This window comes from Malassezia restricta, chromosome V (assembly GCF_003290485.1).
Source record: "Malassezia restricta chromosome V, complete sequence".
NCBI lineage: Eukaryota > Fungi > Basidiomycota > Malasseziomycetes > Malasseziales > Malasseziaceae > Malassezia > Malassezia restricta.
In genome coordinates, this window is record NC_040197.1 from 512434 (window position 1) to 533878 (window position 21445).

Below are 21445 nucleotides of genomic sequence, written 5' to 3' on the forward strand. Positions count from 1 at the left end.
TAGACCTATTGCGACTCTAAATCTGGGTGGCTGCTCGGACTCCACACGGGTGACTCGGCGATATTTACCTAATCACAAAGACAGAGCGGCATGCACTACGGGTACAAGACCTAGGCCTAGCCCTGGCTCTAAGAAGCCTGGGGCGACTCCTCAAAAATATCGCCCTCATTCTCCAAGGGAGGGACGTCGACTTCCTCACGAGCGCGGCTCTGCGCTTCGATCAGAGCCAGTCGACGTTCGTTCAGCACAAACTTAATGCGCGCCATGGATTTTCGGACCTGTACATGTAAGTGTCAAGACGAGAACATACCCTGTGATGGCGGTACGAGAGACTCTGACCAAGCATGTGTGCTGCACCCTGTGCACTGTGGCGCTTCAGCTCTTCCCAACTAGTAGCGAGTTTATTGCGCTCATGCAGAAGCACATACCACAATGTGTGCAAGTCTGCGCTACTCTTACGGCGTAGCTCTGGGGCGAGCCAGGCGCGCGAGCTGTGATCGTGCGAGAGATCAGCTTCTGTTACAGCTTGAGGCACCTGAATAGTTTCACGTTCATCTGCGTGTCTTCCTTGGGAGCCTTCCTTGGGAACTTCAGTAGGCGCCATCTGGAAAAACTGCATCAACGGGTGGTCAGGGTATGCTTTAGCCACGTCGACTAAGGTCTTGGGCGTATCGGTCTTGGCGAGCACATGGGCCTTGGGTATCTGCCTGAACGGCTGGGGTGCTTGCATGGCAACTGCACTTGTAAAAATACTGCGAGTTAAACCCAGGGCTTGCCTCCCATGGCGAGAGATGGAGAGTCCACAGCACGCCAGCATTGTCGTCGATAAGTACCAAAGCAGAAGAATGACGGCCAAGGTCTTTGACACAGTCGGCACGTGATTTGTCCACAACAATTGTGCGCAGATGATGGGTTATGCCCAACGCGCTCACAATTGAGCCCAACTGCTCCATCTGAGATCCAGTCATATAAAGCGCGGTCGTGGCGCGCCTTCCCGTGTATCCTAGGTGCTCTAGATTTCTTTCGAATAGGCACACAAAATGGAAATACCACAGCGCCCTAGCCACCAGCGAACATGGCTTGAGAGCTCAGGTGATACACTTATGCGCCATATTTCGTTCTTGGGGCCTGGTCTCATTGCAGCTGTAGCTTACTGTGACCCCGGTAACTGGGCCACGGACATGGAAGCTGGATCCAGGTTCGGCTACAAGCTCCTCTTCACTGTGCTGCTTTCTGGCCTTTTTGCTGTGCTGCTCCAGGTGTTATGCTGTCGTCTAGGTGCCGTAACTGGTTTGGATTTGTCAACTCAAACTCGTCGTTTAGTGCTTGGCTTACCAGCAGGAGCAGGAGAGATTCCACCAATGAATACAATGAACATGCGCCTTCGTTACTGGGGTCTGCTGATACCACTGTATATTATTAATGAAGTGGCCATCGTGGCGACCGAGCTGGCAGAACTTATTGGCTCGGCTATCGCTTTGAATTTGCTCTTCCCAGTTATTCCTCTGTGGGCGGGCGTACTTATTACAACAGCTGATGTGTTTTTGGCTTTATTTTTGTTCCGACCCTCGTCGGGCGTCCGTTTGTTTGAGGCTCTTATCGGCGTGTTGGTACTTATTGTACTCGTATGCTTTTGCATTCTATTACGACGCGTCTTGCCCGACTGGGGAGATGTTTTTCATGGATTTGTTCCCACATCCACCGTCGTGACATCAGAAGGTTTGTATATCTCGATTTCGATTCTAGGTGCAACGATCATGCCACACTCATTGATTCTCGGCTCTCATTTTGCGACAATCGACCGTCTTGATGGAGAGCTTGATCCGAATAATGACGTACAGGAACAGTTAGATCTGGAAAGTGAGGACCCTGGTGCAAGGCTGTCATTCTGGCGTCGAATCCTTCCATCGAACCTCTCCTCTATATGGCGTCGCATGATTTCATCTAATATTCGGGTTCCAGAAATCCTGCAGACGGACGAATTGCCGCCACATAAGCCGGTATCACTACAATACTTAAATGTCACTTTACAGCATTCCTCGTGGGACATTGCGATCTGTCTTGTCCTGTTTGCTATTACCATTAACAGTGCGATTCTCATTGTGGCTTCAGCAGCCTTCCACTATGGTAATAATAGCAAAGGGGACAGGGAAGTGGTGGGCGACTTATTTCAAGCATTTGCGTTACTCAAAGATACGATTGGCACGTCCACGGCTATTCTTTTCGCTGTAGCCTTGCTGGCGGCCGGAGAATCGTCAAGTATCACTGTAACGCTCGCCGGTCAGATTATTTCTGAGGGCTTTATTCGCTGGCGTATCACTCCATTCATGCGCAGATTCTTGACGCGTGCTATTGCTGTAATTCCTGCCATGTTGGTTGCCGCCATCGCTGGTCGTAATGGATTGGACACCATGCTTGTCGCCTCGCAGGTAGCCCTGTCCATGGCTCTGCCTTTCATTAGCTTCCCATTGCTGGTGATCACATGTTCGCCATACCGAATGACGCGCGAGATATTGGAAGACGAGTCTGCTGTCATACCCTCACCAAACGATATGGGCGGATCGTGCTACGACGCCTATCAGCAGCAAGATCCCTACAACCCTGACTACAGTCAATCCGCCTCGACAAGCTTCGCAGCCGGTCATTCATCTACACCCAGCTCGTCTAAAAATGTAAATCTACCCAAGACAGATGCTGAGGATGCTAGCCTTTGGTGCCGTTGCCTGCGCAGAACAACAGAGTTCTGCTGGCCCAAACGAGACTATCTCGACGGTGCGTCAGGTAAATACTTTTACCAATTTCATTGCGCACAGCCTATTGCTATTCTTTCTTGGTCGGTGTTCTTAGTCATCTGCATTGCTGATGTCTATGTACTGCAGTCCAGCATCCGAGATCCCTCTAAAGCGTGAAAGCGTTTATCGTTTTAATAACGCAACGCGTCTCCCCCCGCAGACAGCCGCGTAAATTCCTCCGAATCAGAGCCAATGAATCGTAGTAAAACAGTGCATGTGTTAGTCAGCACAAAACGTGCTCTCACGTGGGAACATTCCATGACATGAATTGGCCTCTACACGCTGCCAATCCATTGACTTCCAGTGGTACATCGTGCTGTCGTAGGCTCGTTGTGCTGTTTTCTTTCATTCAACTCACCAGGTAATCAGGCAAAGTGTCTGTTCCAATATCTTATTACCTTAACTCCCCGGAACTCCGGCCGGATGTGTCGTTGTCGTCGCCGACCAAGTCGACATCGCGTACTACAAAGGGAATAGATGTCAGTTTGCTACCACTCATTCCCACACATGATGACATAACTGATCTTAAAACATACTTGCACGGTGACAAAGAGTCTAAATTGCAGTCACGTCTTCGTAGGCGTGAGATGCGTCGACAGCTCCGCGCCCAAACGAACGACGAAACTTTACGGCAACCAGGCTACCCTCGTCATCGTGCGCAAACTGCACACGACATCGGCTCAGGATCTGAGTATATCCCACGTTATGAGAGCTCTTTTTATGCTGGACAGCCGCAAAGCTTCAGTATGCCTTCTCTCGTGCGTACCGTCACAGCCAGTCCTCAGCCGCTAAGTCGTGCCCTCACACCGACTCCTCAAGTGGTTAGTGTTGACCCCCAACGCTCTGCATCGAAACAATATGCTCCAAGTACATCTGAGGGTTTCATGAGGCGTATGTCTCGTTCCCGGAGTGCATCTACGCTTTCTTTCCGCAAGTGGAGAGTCAAAAATAAGTCAACACCGAATGTGATTTCTCAGCCTAACGATTCGAGGCCAAACTCCCCCGTATGGGGTCCGCGTGTACAGTCACCGATGCTTATGATTAATCGAGAGTATATGGGCCCCGATACATCCGTTAGCACAGCGCCTAGTGTGAACAGTTTCGATCTCTCGCTTAGTCCAACAAGCTCGCATCAACTTTCTTCCGCCATGGACCAACGCAGTCTTGTCTCACCATTGCAAGGAGGTGATATTACCTCCGATTCGTTTTCTTCGCTGCTTGCGAATGATTGTGATACGCCGCATATTCCTCAAAGTCATGCCTATGTGCCTTTCAATGATAACTCGTTTAGTTCCCGCCGTCCTAGTGAGGAAACTAACCTTCTATACCCGCGAGAGACTGAGCATTCCAGTGTTAACAAATCTTGGTTCCCCGAGAAGCAGCCGGATACGACATCAGATTCCCATAAACGAACGGATGTGACATGGCTGCATGATACATCGGCTGACGGTTCCACGGCTAACTCTCTGCCTTTACCGACATCAGATCCGACGACATGGAACCATGTCACATCTCAGCCCTCATATGATACGCAAGAGGTGCTTGATCCACTTAAAAAGTCACAAGGGATGTCTCCTTCGCCGGCACTTCGAGTTGTCAAGTTGGACCAAATTGCTCCGCCCCCGTCTTCTGTGCCTGAAGACTCTTCGACACAGAGCGTCCCTGAATCACCCTCGATTTTTCACCCAAAGCTTAATTTGTCTAAGCCTCTACCTGAATTAGAAACCGAGACGCCAGCTTCAGAAACGGACACATGGCCCTACGAGACAGATAAAGACGTTTCTATCGCTACATCTGAAGTGGAAGAAGTGCATGGAGATGTTTTTAAAGCATTGCCAACTCCGGCTTTCAATGATTCCGGCAGTCAGTCACAATCACGTCTTGAACCGACCCTCGATCCCCTCGTTTCGATCTATTCTGGCGTGTCATCTCAAAGTTCGCCCAACAAGTCACTCTCTTTAGCTTCTCGTTTGTCCGACTCTAACCATACTGTTGGACGCAAAGACTCTGTGGAAGCCACAACACAATGTGCACCTGAAGGTATTGATGACATGCTTCTGGCAGCGCTGAATATTGCCTCTGAGACACCATCGACATCTTTGCCTGTCTCTTTCGCACCCTTCGAACGAGACACGTCGTCTGCTTCTACCAAGGAGCTTCCTGATAGTGCGAGCCATGGACTACCCGATTCAAGGAACAGTACACCCGCTGCCTCGTCTTGGGATGATCCGACCAATAAAATGGCACCACATGTGGAAGAGTTTCAGGCGCAACAGGCATCCCTGCGCGGAACTATTGAAACCTCCAAGGCCGAAATTTTGCAGCTACGCGAAAAGATTCGAGCCTTTCGCGTCGAAGTTGGTGGTGACAGTGGCTCCCTGAATGGTTCACCTTTAGATCTTAACATGTCATCACTCTCTTCGACGCAAAAGCGCCGCCTTCGCGATAGCCTTGCGTCGATGGATAATTTAGACCAGCGCTTATCAGAGATGCTGGAACATAATGCCTCAGTGAACTAATTTTCTTGGGGTCTACTAGTCCCAATAGGTAAATACGCTATCATATGAAATACACAGCCTGACACATGCAGGTGGAGCAGAACGACCTCGGCTGCTTGACACACAGGCTCGTCTCAGCACGAAAAACATGATTAGAACAAGTCAGTTTATCCTTGTAGGTGTAGTCGCGAATAGAGCTGCGGTGATACATGATCGTCTCTCAATTCCGCGGATATGTAAAGCGAATTCCAATCAAATGTAGCCAAGAAACAAATGCACCCCATGAATAAAACCTGCGCCCTAGTTTTCGTCCAATGCAACATCCACGTCAAAACCCTTGTTAAGCGCGCGTGGCGTAAATCCTAATAGGCTACTATTTTTGTTTCAAGCACGCATTGTGGCTTCGATGCGTGATTGTGCGCAAGTGCCACGCGGCCTTTGTTGAAGTCAGATCGGACAACACATTCCGTCTTCCCAACGCAACCACTCAATCCGAGTGAATAGCTGTATCTGTCTGTCTCCTATCAAACAGTTTCTTTTTCTGCTGGCTCGGAACACTAAACTGTACCTTTCTGTTTGTATTGACTTTGCTAAGTGAGCGCCAACACTTAGTAGTACCCTTGCAAACGCATATTTCAACGCAAAAAGGTTTATCCAAGCTCTACTGCTTTCCCCAAGATGACTACGCAGCAACTCCATGAAAATGACCGGCAACCTAGTCTTTCGGTCGTCGGTATTGGTCTTCGCCTACCTGGTGCCCGCGACAAGAGGGAGTTCTTTGAGCTGCTGAAGGAAGGAAGATCCGCCATTTCTCGCGTGCCTGACAACCGCTGGAACCCTGATCGCATGACTGCACCCGGAGGTATTCCAGGAAAGGTAGTCACGGACCTAGGTGGCTTTGTTGAACCGCACACCGACATTGACCTACTTGAGTTCGGTATCTCGCCCGCAGAGGCCAAGTCGCTTGACCCTCATCAGGCCATGCTGGTTGAAGGCGTCTTCCAGGCTCTAGAAGACTCGGGTGTGCATTACCGTGGCACCAACACGGGTGTGTTTGTGACTGGTTCACCAGATGTTCACAACCTCGGCAACGATATGTACAACATGGGCCCCTACAGTGCTACAGGAGCCGCTTTCTCAATGCAGGCCAACCGTCTGTCGTACATGTTCGACCTGCGTGGTCCCTCGGTGTACCTTGATACTGCTTGTTCATCGAGTATTACGTGTCTTCACCTTGCTCGCACGGCGATTTTACGTGGCGATTGTGACATGGCTGTAGTTGCCGCTGTGAATGTCATTCTGGCACCACACGCGTCGCTGTCGTTCTCGACACTGGGTACTCTGTCGCCTACAGGTATCTGCCACACGTTCGACTCATCGGCTGATGGATACTCCCGTGGCGAGGGCTGCACCGTCATTATTCTTCAGCGTACCAAGGATGCTATCGACAGGGGCAGCCACATTTACGCTGAGATTACTGGTACTTCCATCAATGCGAACGGTAAGGGTAAGTCGATCACGATGCCTGATGGCCCGCAACAAAAGGCTGCTACGTACGCAGCATACCGCGACGCGGGACGTGAGCCACACGAGGCTGCATACGTTGAATGTCACGGTACGGGCACGCCTGTGGGTGACCCCATTGAAGCCAACGCTGTCGGTGAGGTGTTTACGCCGGGACGGGCTGATGGCGATTATCTCCGCATTGGCTCAGCTAAGACGAATGTTGGTCACTTGGAGCCAGCTGCTGGTCTGGTCGGTCTGATCAAGAACTGCTACACGCTCGACATGGGTCTTATGCTGCCCCATTTGCACTTTAAGAACCCCACTCCTCGTATTCGCTGGAATGAGTTCAAGATTAAGGTGCAGACGGAAACTGAGCCCCTGCCACCCAGCAAGTTGACGAAAGAAGGCAAGTTTATCGTGTCGCTCTCATCGTTTGGTTTCGGCGGTGCCAACAGTCACACTGTTATGGAGCGTGTGCCGAATAAGGAGCCTGGCAACAAAACAGTCGCGCTGACGGACAAGGACCCGATGTTGATTTCGGTGGGTGCCCTTTCAAACCGTGCTGTGACGAAACTCTCTGAGTCTTTGCAGGAAGTTTGGCCTGGCATCAAGGACCCTCTTAAGGCTTCGCTTTTGGCGCGCACCATGACGGAGCGTGCTCGTGGTCACCCCAACACAGCATTTGCCGTGGCTTCTATGGGTGAGCCGCTGTCATTCTCTGACACAATGGTTACGTCGACTCCCGACTTGAATCCGATCAAGGCATTTGTTTTCTGTGGTCAGGGTCCTCAGCACGAGCACATGGGTGTGCACATGTACACTCGCTTTGCTGCGTTCCGTAACTCTGTGAATGCTAGTTTCGAGATGGTGGCCAAGTTCCACAAGAAAAACTTCCAGGACGAGTACGGTTTGTTCAACCCAGAACTGAACGGCAAGGTGGCCAAGACCGACAAGGGTGACTGGAAGGTCGAGTGCATTGTCATTGCCATCACTATTTTCCAAATTGCCCTGTTCGATTTGTGGGTCGACCTCGGTGTGCAGCCCGATGTCGTCCTGGGTCACTCGGTTGGTGAGATTGCAGCAATGTATGCTTCAGGTGCTCTGACCCATGAAAAAGCTATTCGTACGGCTATTGCACGTTCGAATGCTCTTTCGCTGCTTGACACGATCGATGGACAGATGGCTGCGCTTGGTATGAGCCGACAAGAGGCTGAGCAGCTCATTCAGCGTATTATGAAAGAGAATGGCACTGATACAGGTTTGTGGGTTTCTGCCTCGAACTCGACCAACGCTGTTGCAGTTTCGGGTAAGACAAGCTTGTTGGAGCAGGTTGTGGCGGACTGTGAGTCGAAGCAAACCTTTGCCCGTCTCTTGCGTGTCGGTGGTCCATACCACTCTCCGATGGTATCGCCATGTGGTGAACCTTTCCTCAAGGAGGTGTCGCCCGTCATTAATAATGGCGAGAACATTCCCAAGACCCGATTTATTTCAACGGTTGAGGGTCGCATGCACGAGCCTGGCCGCAATCTCGACGCCCAGTACTGCTGGCAGAATGTCAGTCGTCCTGTCATGTTCCGTGAGTCGATTGAGGCACTCAACGAATACCGCAAGAAGGAGGACCGTGGCTTACTGATCATCGAGATTGCGCCTCACACGGTGCTTGGCTCGTACATGGATGAAATCCTGCGTGCCGCCAATGCAGAAAACACCACGATCGTGGCATCTGGTCGCCGCCCCAACTACAAGAAAGGCGAGACAGGCGCTACCAAGGTTGAGATCACGCAACTCCTTACGGCCGTTGGCACCTCGATTCAGTCTGGTGTGCGCGACCTGAAGGTTTACAAGCTTTACAGTGACGAATTTATTGACATGCCTATGGGAGCTAACGCGACGCTCGATGAACTGCCATCGTACCCATTCCTGCCGCTCAAGAAGGCGCCACATGAAACGAACATTTTCGAATACGTGCGATGCCACCCACCTGTGCCGCCACTGGCGACCGGTATGATTCGCATTAATGCGCAAACACACTCTTGGACCAAGGGTCACAAGATTCGTGGCACGATTGTATTCCCTGGTGCTGGTTACGCCGAAGCCGCACTTGAAAATGGCGCTCGCACTATCACCAACATGCGTATCCTGCGTGCATTTGTACTTGAAGAAGAGGGCGCACCAAAGCACGCCCAATTCAAGCTCACGGGTATCAACAATGGCTGGGAATTCCGCTCGTCGGGTAAAGGTGCGTTCAACGACACGGGTCTCTTGTACGACCAACTGCATGCCAGCGGTCAGATGTGGCCCGAAAGTACGCCAATTGGTCCAGCAAATATCAAGGAGCTGTTTGGTGACAATTGGATTGAGGACTTTGACATTATTATGGACGGCGAGACATTTTATTCGCGTCTGCGCCCGAACGGCTCTATGCACACGGGAGCGTTTGGTCTGATCAACGAAGTTCGTGGTTCTACGAAGCGTGAAGATGACTACCTGGCATTTGTCGATGTGCCAGAAGACCTGTGGACAAGTCATGAAGCGTACGGCATGGTATTCCACCCAGGTTTGCTTGACTCGGCATTCCTTTGCACGTGGATTCCTGCCTTGTCATTTGAGGGTCAAAAGCTTGGTGTGGACGCTTTCCTACCGAATCATCTCGATATTTTATCGGTTCGCGGAACAGTGGATGAGATTCACAACGCTAAGCGCTTGGTCCTGCACGTTCAGACTCTTATCAGCAACGACACCGACATTAAGCACAATGTGCTCATGTTTGACCGTGATACAGGCAAGACGTTAGCCTTCCTCAAGGGTCTCGAGTGTAAGCGTATCAAGGACACGGGACGAGTTCGTGAGGGCTACACGGAAAGTTGGGAGCCGCGTGCGTTTGACGCCTCGCCCTCGCTCATGGAGGCTTGTACGATGGAGACAAGCGTGGCGTCTAAGTTCCTCGAGAACATGAAAGGTGATGATCAGTCAGGTGTGGTCTCTGAAGCCCTTAAGCTGGGCTCGGTGTCTGGTACACCACTCCAGGATGCCCTGTTTGACGTGCCGAGTGTGTCACTTGAGCTTAACGACGGTATGGTTGCCCTGGTTGATCGCCTGATAATGTCGTCGGTGAGCAAAACACCGCGTCGCGTATTCCGTGTACTCGAAATGTACGCGCGCCACCGCAAGGTAAGCATGCAGCCGATCGTGGCTATGATGGAGCGTCGAGGCATTTATGTGGACCTCGTCCGCCTCAACGTTGCTAATGACCTGCGTGGAAGTGACGAGTTCCTCACCGGTCCCTATGATATTTCCGCATCCGTGGAGGAATTCGAACGTGCGGTGCCCGCTTCGTTCGACGTTGCGATTGCTTCTGACGTGTTGCGTGTGTCAAGTGACATCAAGTCAACGATGCAAAGCATCGAGGAACTGCTTGTCCCTGGTGGTGTGGCGATGTATTGCGAGGTCACGCCGTCGACGCCATTTGGTAAGCTGTTTTACAGTCAAGCGCCGGCGCCGCTCTCTTCTTTGAGTCTGCAACCGTTCGGGGCAAGCCCGCTTTTCTCGCTTGGCTACGTGCGTCGTGACGAGAAGGCTTGGCCGGCGATTCCCGCCATCCCCAGCAAGCCATCAGCGGACGAGAGCAGCTTGTTCAGCTCACTGTCTGACGATGAGCTCGTGTACTTCCATCAACTTGGCACTGAGTATCTCCTCCCACAGGCCGTGCGTGACTTTTATAAGACTGACACGCCGGTCGGCAAAGTGTGGATCGTGGCGGACGATACAGTCGAAGGTGCTGCTGCGTTGGGTCTCGCAGGCACCTTGACCAACGAGATGCTTACTGTCAAGGGCATCTACATTGCTGTTGACCCAAGCATGCCGCGTGTCCAGCGTGCTGGTCTCCTCGATCTTTTGCATGATCATGAGGAAGAGGGCTCGCTTGAGATGTTTAACGCGATTCGCAATGGTCGTTTGTACGGACGTCGTCTGGTCAAGCAGCCCGAGGTGCAGCCCGCGAACCTTGGCCGCCGCGACTGGGTACTGGAAAACATCCAAGGCCAGACCGCCAGTATCAAGACCTTGGCTCCCCACATGCACTTCGTACCGAACCCGTCGGACCACGATGTGATTGTGCAGACAGATGCTGTGGCTCTCAACTTTAAGAACGTGCTTTCGGCTATTGGTCTGCTGCCTGCCGAAGACTGCTTGTCTGAGTTCTCTGGCATTGTGCGTGAGGTCGGCCCCAAGGTAACACGTGTGCGTGTTGGTGACCGTGTGATGGGCACATCGGGCGGCGTGCGCGAAGGTATCGTGGCGACGGCTTCTGAGTTTGCTATGACCAAGGTGCCTGCGAACATGACGCCACTTCAAGCTGCTGCTTTCCCCATTGCCTACGGCACCGTGTGGCACGGCCTGGTGCAGCTTGCTCAGATCCGTCCGGGTGAGACAATCCTGATTCACGCTGCCGCCGGTGGTGTGGGTCTGTGTGCCATCCAGATCGCTCAGCGTCACGGACTTGAAGTCTTCTGCACGGTGTCTTCGAAGGAGAAGCGTGACTTTATCCATAACCACCTTGGCGTGCCGTACGAAAATATGGCCAACTCGCGCTCCATCGGCGAGTGGACCCAGGGCGGTCGTGACTGGCTTGCTAAGCGTGGTAAGACTGGCTTCGACGTTGTGCTGAACTCGCTGCAAGGTTTGGCTCTGCAGGCGGGTATTGATGTGCTCGGATATCTTGGTCGTTTCGTCGATATCTCGAAGCGTGACCACCTTGCCGGCAATCCTATGTCGATGAGCAGCTTCCTCAAGGCCATCAACTACATCGCTGTCGAGCTGGGTCTGCTGGGACGCCATGCGCCCGAGCGCATGGCTTCGCTTCTTGACGAGGTCGCTGCTGTGCATGCTCGTGAGCCATTCAAAGTTATGTACAACCACGTCTTCGAGGGCGCCAAGGGTCTCATTGAGTCGTACGAGCTTATGGAGTCAGGTAAGCACATCGGTAAGATTGTGACAGACTTGTCTGCGTGCTGCCAAGAGCAGGCCTCCGAGAAACTGTGGGACCCAACTCATATTTTCGACCCACGCAAGTCGTACGTGCTTGTCGGTGGCTGTGGTGGTCTTGGACCACGTCTGGCTGGTTTCTTGATCAACTACGGCGCACGCAACATTATTATGACTGGTCGTCGAGGTCACATTAGTCGCTCGGACCGCCTGGCTCTCGAGCGTCTTGTCAGTGACCCGGCGTTCCCGCACGTCACGATCAAGATCATGGCAGCTGATGCACTCAAGCCTGAGGCGATGAGAGACGTTTTCGCCACAGCCAACTCGCTTGGCCCATTGGGCGGTATATTCCTCATGTCAGTGGTGCTGCGCGACGATCAATTCCTCAATATGGACAAGGAGAAGTTTGATACTGTTATGAACTCCAAGATTGGTGCCCTCAATGTAATCCGTAACACTATCGACATTGATGCACTCGATTTCTTGTTCTTGTTCTCGTCGACCTCGGCCCTCTTCTTCAACCCAGGTCAAATCAACTACAATGCTGCGCAGACGTACTTCAACCGCTTTGCTTGTGAGCACAAGAATGTGATCTCCTACGCCGTCCCGGCCATTTCAGATATTGGTGTGTACGCTGAGTTGCGTTCACGTTCGTCGAGTGCTGCTATGAAGGTTATGGATGCTCTTGCTTGCCCGTCTCGTGAATTGTGTGAGTCAGTGATGCACTCGCTCGGTCGCTGCATGCTGGGCGGTTCGAACCACGCCGGCTACTTTATACAGACCACGCAATGGGACATCATGAACGAGATCTCGCTCGCTAACGCCTGGAGTATCTCTCATCTCTTGGAGCATCACGATGATGACGGTGACAAGCAAGATGAAAGCGTGGAAGACGCTGACCCAGTCGGTGTGCTTGTGGGTAAACTGCTCAACGTTGATATCACCACGGTCGATGACACTATGTTCCTCTCGACGCTGGGTCTGGACTCGCTGTCAGCCTCGAAGTTGAGTGCCATCCTGCTCGCCGAGTTCGGCACGACATTCACGCAGCTCCAGCTCCTCGGTCCTGTGTCGGTGTCGACGCTGCGACAAGTTGTGGCTGAGACGCAGGCTGCCAAGGAGGGTGACGCTGCTGCTCCGGCTAAGAAGGGTGGCGCCCCCAGTAAGAGCAAGCAAGCTAAGAGCAAGGCCAAGACGCCTACCGACAAAGGCGTGGACAACAGTGCTCTTTTGGCCTTTGACTATGCGTCGCAGCCTGACAAGCTTGACGACTTGCGTCCATCTCTCGACGGTCTTGTGCCTTTCGATCCGAGTGTTCTCTCGCCTGACCGTGAGCCCAAGGTACTAGTCACGGGTGCGACTGGGTACATGGGTGCCACAGTGCTTGAATCGGTGCTCGAGGCATTCCCACTCGCAAAGGTGTACGCCTTGGTGCGTGGTGTGTCCTCGGCAGAGGCCGGTCTGACGCGCATAAAGGAGGTGGCTACTAAGCGCCACCTCAAGACACTCAACCATATTGGCCGCGTGACAGCTGTGCCTGGTGACGCGAGCAAGCCCAAGCTAGGCATTTCGAACGCCGAGTATGCCGTGCTCGCTAGCGAGTTGGATTTGATTGTGCATGCCGCCGGCAAGGCCGACCACCTGATGGGCTACCAGGCCATTGTGAATGACAATGTTTTATCGACTCTCGAAGTCCTTCGCCTCGCCTCTGAGCAAAAGGTCAAGGCTGTTGTCAACATCGGTTCGACCAACATGTGGCTTTCGTTCTCGAACAAGGAGAAGAACGATGAGGTGATTAAGGAAGACGTGGACCTTGACGCGCTAAGCACGGGCTTGTTCAACGGCTACTCACAGAGCAAGTGGGTATCGGAGCAGCTTTGTCTACGTGCCAGCAAGCGTGGCGTGCCGGTCATTACGGTGCGTCCTGGTGTACTGGGTGGTAATGCCCGCTCCAAGTACGTGCCAAATGAGGACAGCTTCATGTGGCGCATGTTTGTGGGCTGTCAACAGCTTGGCTATGTTCCCAACTTGAGCTCCAGTGCGATGACCGAGACGCCTGCGGACTGGTTCTCTGAGATCTTTGGTAAACTCATCTCGTCGCCGCGCACGTGGAAGAGCAACTACCATGCATTCCATATCCGCAACGAACGTCCGGTCGAAATGGACACCATGCCTACTTTGGCGGGCCACACACGCCCTAAGGCCGTGTCGCACGATGCTTGGGTCGATGCCTTTAACAAGGAAGCCAGCAACCCACACTCGACGAACCTTTTGACACCTCTGCGTCACTTTGTGGCTAAGGGCGAGCTGGCTCACCTACCACACTTTGACCAATCGCGTACGAAGGAGGTTCTGGGTGACGCTTGGAGCGAATGCCCACCATACCAATTTGACTTTGCACTTTGAGGTGCTCAAGCCAAAGCGGTAGATAAAATGCTGCAATTTCACGCGATTCTATTTATGAAAGGGGATGATCGGCACGAGACAACCGCTAAAGTTGTATCATGAAACGGTGTGCTTCTCTTAGTTGGCGCTATGGAGTGGCATCTTGCACTGTGACATGATTTTGTGCTGGTATCATGATATTTTCTTTTTTTTTTGGTTTAACGTTGTAGGTGCCTAGGCAGACAGACAGTAGAAATCTTAGGTCTTAACCATCATATTTATCTTAGGTGCCTGTCCGTTGCAATGATGGAAAGAGGTGCTTCGGAGTCTTCGTGGGTGCATCACGTGATGTGTTCTTTTTCCACGGGCCGTCGTCGCGCCTGACGCTCTTGGAACAGCCTTGCCGACGTGGCGCGTGTCTTGAGTGAGAGGCTAGAGACAACGTACACTACGCTGCCATGTTTGGAGCCTCTTCATTTGGTGGCTTTGGCCAGCAAAATCAGCAGGGTATGAGCAACCCTAGTCAGCCTGGCACAGGCGGTGGGGGCATGTTTGGGCAGCCTGTGAATCCAACGGGCAGTGCGTTCGGCACGCCGGCTTTTGGTCAGCCAGCGCAGACAAGCGCGACGCCTGCTTTTGGAGCAGCTACGCAGACGCCCGCCTTCGGTGCTACGCCGTCTGTGCAGCAGCCCCAAATGTCGACACCCTTTTCTTTTAATCAGTCCTCTTCAAGCACGTTTGGTGCACCTAAGCCAGCTACGACGGGCTTTGGCTCATTCGGTGCTGCATCGACTCAGCCCACGACTTCCTTTGGATTTGGCGGCGCCACATCGACGCCAGCGCAGCCGCCAACAACTAGCGCATTTGGGTCCATGCAGCCAAGCACGGGCTTTGGTCAAAACAACACCACATCTTTCTTTGGTCAACAGCCCACTACGACCTTTGGTGGTTTTGGTGCTAGCACGAGCATGGGTGGTCCCCAAACTGTGACGCAAGGATCTGCGACTGTGCCATACACTCCCTTTCGTGAGGACATGACTCCCAATGAACCCAAGCCACACGCTAAAACCTTTGAGGTTCACCAGTCTCTCACGTCGATGCCTGCATACCAAAACATTAGCCCTGAGGAGCTGCGCCTTATGGACTATAATCAAGGTCGTGGTAAGGGCGTGACAGGCCCAACACCCTCGGTAGGTGCGCCTTCCTTCGGCTTTGGTGCACAGCAGGGGATGGGTACGTCAACCCCTGCCTTTGGACAACAGCCACAGCAGCCTGCGACCACCAATGTATTTGGTCAGCCGCCATCGACAGGATTGTTTGGTCAGCCCAACAACAATGCCATGGGCACGACATCCATGTTTGGCGGTCCATCGAACACCAGCACATCGACAGGTGGCTTGTTTGGTGCCAACGCTAATAAGCCCAGTGCATTTGGTGCATCGACTTCGACTCCCATGTTTGGACAAGCGAACCAGAACAACAATACGAGCGGTGGTCTCTTTGGCAACTCCACGCCTGCCCAGCCAGCTGCTGGTGGTTTTACGTTCGGCGCCAATAACAACCAGCAGCAGCCGTCAACGGGCTTCAGTTTTGGTGCCAACAACACCCAGGCCCAAAATAACCAACCCAAGCCGCTCTTTGGTGGATTTGGCTCCTCGACAACACAGCCATCGCAGCCATCGACTGGTTTCACATTTGGCTCGTCGACAACGCAGCAGCCAGCCACCACTGGCTTCGGCGCACCGTCGACAGGTGCGACGGGTGGTGGCTTTTCGTTTGGAGCGAACAATGCTACTTCACAGGCTAAGCCTGGCGGTCTGTTTGGCAGCTCAACGACAACGCAGCCATCCACGTTTGGCTCTTTTGGATCCACCAATACGGCAGCGTCGACGCAGCAAAATAAGCCAGCATTTTCGTTTGGTAACCTTGGCCCGAATACTGGCACTACCAGCACGCCAGCTTTTGGTGCACCAAACAACGCCGCAGGTACGGGCGGTGGTCTGTTTGGCGCAAAGCCTGCTGGTTCCACGGGCACAGGCACTGGCTTCAGCTTTGGCCAGTCCAATACATCGACTCAGCCACCAGCCACGACGGGTTTCGGTGCGCAAAACAACACGACGGGCACGGGCGGGGGTCTCTTTGGCGCCAAGCCCGCAGGCAGCTCGCTATTTGGCAATCCAGCCCCTAGCACGACACAACCAAGCACGACTGGTTCCACGTCACTGTTTGGCCAGTCGACGACGCAGCCTGCACAGCCCGCAGCGGGTGGCTTGTTTGGCAGTAATGCACCCAAGCCCGCTTTTTCGTTTGGATCTTCGACGGCACCTGCCACCACCGGCACTACAAACACTACGACCACTGGCGGTGGTGGTCTCTTTGGTCAGAGTCAGCCTGCGCCGTCGACGAACACTGGCACGAGTCTATTTGGTGCGCCGAAGCCTCTAGGTGCGTCGCTGCCAGCTCCGTCGAATGTACCAGCACTACCTGCGCAGCCACCGACCCTTACGACGAACCCTTACGGCACTGATGCGCTGCTCTCGAGCGTCTCGAGCACATCTGCTGCCGCGAATCAGGCACCCCTACCGTTTAATGTGGCACCCAAGAACAAACCGCCCCTAGTATCGCCGTTCCGCTCATCCCCACGAAATGCTGTGCGCGTGACACGTTTGCGTGGCTCGACACCAGGACTCGATGTGTCGCGGAGCATGCGTGAAGGCACGCCGAGTGATCGAGCCACGCCTTTGAGAGCCGGCAGTGTCAGTCTCTTCCACCAACCGAGTGACGCAGCGACGCTCTCGCCACAGGCATTTATTCCACGCTCCACGTCGAAGAGACTTGTCTTGGATGGTGACACGAGTATCTCGCGCTCACCTAGTGTGCTGCGCGAAGGCACACCGCGTGCATCTGTGGCACCACGCGCTCGGTTTTCACCGGCTGTTGAAAAGGTCGTGGTGGGCAACACGAGTCAGGTGGGTGCTGGCGGCGATCCAGACTCGTCTGTCGTCCTGCCCGTCCGCGAGCCATCGTTCGCATCGACGCCACCCGCACCACGGGCCAAAAGTGTGCGTCCCACGCAGCACGGCGACTATTATATGGAACCGTCGCTTGCGACGCTGCGTTCCATGCCATTTGATGAGCTCTCGTGCGTGGCTCATTTCGTGGTAGGCCGCGTCGGCTTCGGACGCGTCGAGTTCCTGGAGCCTGTGGACCTGACGAGTGTGCCGAACCTAAGCTTTGTGGCTGGTGGTGTCGTTCAGCTTCGCGCGAAAGAGTGTTTCGTGTATCCGCAAGAAGAAGACCTGGACACGGATACGCCGCTCGACGGCTTGCTGCCCAATTACACGCCTGTGCCCAAGGCGGCCCTCGGCACCGGTCTTAACGTGCCTGCTGTCGTGAGTCTCGAGGGATGCTGGCCATTGGATCGCGCTACGCGTGAGCCTTTGCGCGATGAATCTTTGCCACGAGTCAAGCAGCACATCACCAAACTTCGCAACAAAAAGGAAACGACATTTGTGTCGTACGATGCCGAGAGTGGCACGTGGACGTTCGAGGTGCAGCACTTTTCCCGCTACGGCCTGGATGACTCGGACGAGGAGGACGAACCCATCGAAGAGGAAGACGACGATGTCGTTCCACCACCCATGAAACTGGGCGATGAGAGTGATAGCGGCTCGAGTGCAATGCGTGAGAGTGAGCTCATGAGTGGGGAGGAAGAAGATGCACCTGAAACGGATGTGTGGATGCCCGCCGTCCGTGACACTACGTCGCCGGCGGCGCGCCGCTCCATGACGCCCTTCACGGCGTCGCGACTCGATACGCCGAACATGCCAGAAGCCCGCAAGGTCCAAGTGATGCGCGCGAGTTTTTTTGGGCAGGCGCCTCCGACGCCCGGACCAGTCGGAGGCGTGACATCGATCGCCGGTCCACCTGCCCCGCAGCTCATCGAGCACAAAGAGGAGCATGAGCCCATGACAGAGGAAGTGAAGGACGTGGAGCCTGAGCCTGTGGCGCTCACGCGTGTCGAGTCTGGTGCATCCGTGCTGAATACGGCACTGTGTGCGGATCCCGGGCTGTACCTCGCGCCCAGCTTCCGTGTTGGCTGGGCGAGCATGGGCGCCACGCTTGCCCACAACGGCTCATGGCACGACCTGCCACGGCCGTCGTGGACACAGGTGCACATCGATCGCTTGCCCGTGTACAAGACTGCCGAGGATCGACACGCGACGATGCAAACGGCTCGCAAACTTTTGCACATACAGCTCGCGAGCACGAACATTACGACATCCGACGCTGGCGTGCCGTGCGTGGCGTTTGAGCCACACACGACATGTGCACGTGTGGCGCAACACTATGCTGCGGACGACAAGCAGTATGCTGCGCAGCTTTGGCACCTCGCCAGTGTGCTTTTTGATCCCATCGACCTGCAGTTGCCGGACGATGCCTCCGACGCTTGGGTCGCCAGTGTTCTGCAGCGCCGACGCAAAGCGGCGTTCTCGACATGGCTCGAACATGCTGTGTCGCTCTCCGTTCAAGCCGAAGTGCGTTCGCACGTGGCAGCATCGCGGCACACGGAGCTCATCTTCTCGCTGCTAAGTGGTCATCAAATCGAGCAGGCAGCTGATGCAGCACTCGATGCGGGGCACGTGCGCCTTGCGACGCTGGTGGCCCAAGCTGGTGGTGCGCTAGAGACGCGTGCGGATATCCAGGACCAACTGGATACGTGGCACGCCGAGGGCGCGGATGCGGATATGCAGCACGCCCTGCTGCGTGTGTATGAACTGTTGGCAGGCCAGGTCGTGAGTGCCAGTGTGTCTGGTGCTCGTGCCCGAGACAAGCATACGATTGCGATGGCGCGTGGCTTGGACTGGCGCCGAGCGCTGGGACTGCATGTATGGTACGGCACGCCATGGGAATCGAGTCTCGATGCGAGTGTGCGGAGCTACGAGGAGGCACTGCGTACGTCCGCAGGCGAGACGGTGCCGCCCTTGCCGAGGTACCAGGCTGACGCTCAGCTTGGCGTGCTGAAACAGCGCGAGTTGGCACAGCGCACCGGCGCACCGCGTGATGCCTTGTACGAGCTGCTAAAACTGCACGTCGATGCATCGTACCCGTTGGAGCATGCCCTGGATCCACGCAATGTCGGGCCCAGCGCACTGGACCACACGCATTCATGGCATCTGGGCATGTACCTCGCCCGTGCGCTGGAAGTGCGCACGTACCAGGATGCCCGTGTGATGGAGCGCCTAACGACGCTGTATGCGACGCAGCTCGAAGATGCCCACGACTGGCACTGGGCTGCCTATGTGCTACTGCATCTGACCGACGAGGGCACCCGGGCTGAGGCAGTGCGGGCGCTGCTGGCCCGGCACGTCGATGATCTCGATACACATGCGTCCTTCCTCACAACTACCCTCCATGTGGATGAGGCGTGGCTCTGGCAGGCCCGGGCGTTGGCCGCTCATGCTCGGTGCGATTATTACGCAGAATACGAGTGCCGTCGGAATGCACACGACTTGTCCGGCGCGCACGCCGTGGCAGTCCGATACCTTGCGGCCGAGTCGTTCCTGCGTGGAGATACGCAGATGTTGATGGATTTATTCCGCCCGATGGCAGAAGAGGCCGAGAGCCAAGGTGCGACAGCCATCCGGGGCTGGAACGAAGGCGGACGCGTTTTGCTTGACTTTGCCTCGCTGCCGCATCTCCTGCCACCGCTCCTGGCCAAGGCTCAGGCGGGTACACTCGAGGCATCCGAGCGCCATACGCTGCAACAGGCCACGGTGCGCACGCACGAGCTCATGGATCGCGTGCCGCTGCTGTACCCCGACACCAGCGACCTAATGAGCACGGTAGCTCGATCTGAGATGCTGGCTGTCCTGCAAAATTTATCGCGCTTGCTTGCGAGTGAAGCAGGTGCTCCAGAACCGATCCGGCACTGGACTCCATCTCATCCGCCTGAAGTCGAGCAATTGCAGGCGGCAGCGCGTGACTTTAGCTCGTCGATGTTGGCGTGTCTATAGTGACGATATGGTCTTCAATGGCATGGACTTTGCCGTATACATACAGTACACGTAGGGCAGCCTCGATCGAGGCCAGAGATACGTGAGCAAAGCGGTCATGGTAGCGCTGCAGCCGATGTCGGACAGATGTGATGCGCATGTGGATGCGGGGTATCGTTGCCCGTCGACCCGTCGCGTCAGACAGGCGCAGGACAATCATGAGATAGCACGCCAGTAAATGCGGATGTGCGACTTGATACATGGCCCCACTCTGTATGACGCGTCCAAGACGCACTAGTGACTGCAATGCGCTGTTCACGAGCCCATAGACATGCGTACGAAGTATGTCTGGTGCCATATCCTGTGTGGCCCTTTTGCGCAGCTTTTCTCGAACCACTTCTTCGGCTCGGTGAGCCATGTTCCTAGCCAACGTCACGACTGAAAACGCCGGAACGTTGTGCACGTCAAGCCCACTCGTATGCTCTAGAGCGTGCTCCGTAGCGGCATTCATGTACATCCACACATAGTATGTGAACGCACGGCGTGAGTGTGATTTGAACGGTGAAGGTACACTGGGTATCACTTTCCGAGGCGGCAAGGTCGGTGGTGGTGGCATCGATGACGCAGGTTGCATCCACGTCGCATCGCAAGGCGGCACATTGCTTTTGTACACGTGCACGACATGCAGTGCTTCGAGGACATGTCTGGCCTCGTCATTGACGTCGGCAGCGCGACTGATCGCCACAGCTTGGAGAGCACGCGGCCGGTCTTCCCGCTCGTATACGCGACCACGGACATGTACTACGTCACCAAGTGCAAAGTGCTGTTCATCATGGAGCAACGTTGGCTCGGGAGGCAAATAACAAGCATCGATGCCGGACTCGTGCGACCACTCCGCCACAGATAGTGAAATATGACCACGACACATCACGTCAATGACTCCCGACCCATCATCAATAGAGTATTCCACGTAATGATGGCGCAGCTGTACGCCCACAACTGTGGCTACGACATCCACAAACATACAGGGCCAGCGGCCGTGCCGATAAAATCGCAGCACAAATCCCTCTGATGTCGAAGCAGATACAGGCGTCAGCTCCAGCGCGTGACGCACACAACACACGAGCGCATGAGCTGGATCTTCAGCCCATTGAAAATGCGTACACGACGAGCCAGATGCCTCTGATGACACGGCATGCGCCATGCTATCGCATCACGACGCGAACGGACGTGGAGGCGAGGGGACAAGTGACCTGGGCCTAAAACGACCCAATTTCTCCAGATT

The 21445-nt window shown here is 54.5% G+C and overlaps 6 protein-coding genes across 6 annotated transcripts; 4 read left to right on the forward strand and 2 right to left on the reverse strand.

Moving 5' to 3' along the window:
* Positions 1–128: 128 nt before the first annotated feature.
* Positions 129–817, reverse strand: MRET_3128 (large subunit ribosomal protein L47; the record flags this gene model as incomplete). Its single annotated transcript, XM_027629755.1, has 2 exons — positions 129–278; positions 311–817. The coding sequence occupies 2 exons, from the start codon at positions 815–817 to the stop codon at positions 129–131; spliced, it is 657 nt and encodes a 218-aa protein (XP_027485573.1).
* Positions 818–1040: 223 nt separating this feature from the next.
* On the forward strand, positions 1041–2909 carry MRET_3129 (metal iron transporter; the record flags this gene model as incomplete). Its single annotated transcript, XM_027629756.1, has 1 exon — positions 1041–2909. One exon carries the CDS (start codon positions 1041–1043, stop codon positions 2907–2909), a length of 1869 nt encoding a protein of 622 aa, XP_027485572.1.
* A 470-nt stretch (positions 2910–3379) lies between these two features.
* On the forward strand, positions 3380–5311 carry MRET_3130 (AHNAK nucleoprotein; the record flags this gene model as incomplete). The annotated part of the gene is made up of 1 exon (XM_027629757.1): positions 3380–5311. The coding sequence occupies one exon, from the start codon at positions 3380–3382 to the stop codon at positions 5309–5311; it is 1932 nt and encodes a 643-aa protein (XP_027485628.1).
* Positions 5312–5968: 657 nt separating this feature from the next.
* On the forward strand, positions 5969–14185 carry MRET_3131 (polyketide synthase; the record flags this gene model as incomplete). Its single annotated transcript, XM_027629758.1, has 1 exon — positions 5969–14185. The coding sequence occupies one exon, from the start codon at positions 5969–5971 to the stop codon at positions 14183–14185; it is 8217 nt and encodes a 2738-aa protein (XP_027485629.1).
* Positions 14186–14622: 437 nt separating this feature from the next.
* MRET_3132 (nuclear pore complex protein Nup98-Nup96) lies at positions 14623–20181 on the forward strand (the record flags this gene model as incomplete). Its single annotated transcript, XM_027629759.1, has 1 exon — positions 14623–20181. The coding sequence occupies one exon, from the start codon at positions 14623–14625 to the stop codon at positions 20179–20181; it is 5559 nt and encodes a 1852-aa protein (XP_027485630.1).
* Positions 20153–21364, reverse strand: MRET_3133 (uncharacterized protein; the record flags this gene model as incomplete). Its single annotated transcript, XM_027629760.1, has 1 exon — positions 20153–21364. One exon carries the CDS (start codon positions 21362–21364, stop codon positions 20153–20155), a length of 1212 nt encoding a protein of 403 aa, XP_027485631.1.
* Between the last annotated feature and the right edge of the window lie 81 nt (positions 21365–21445).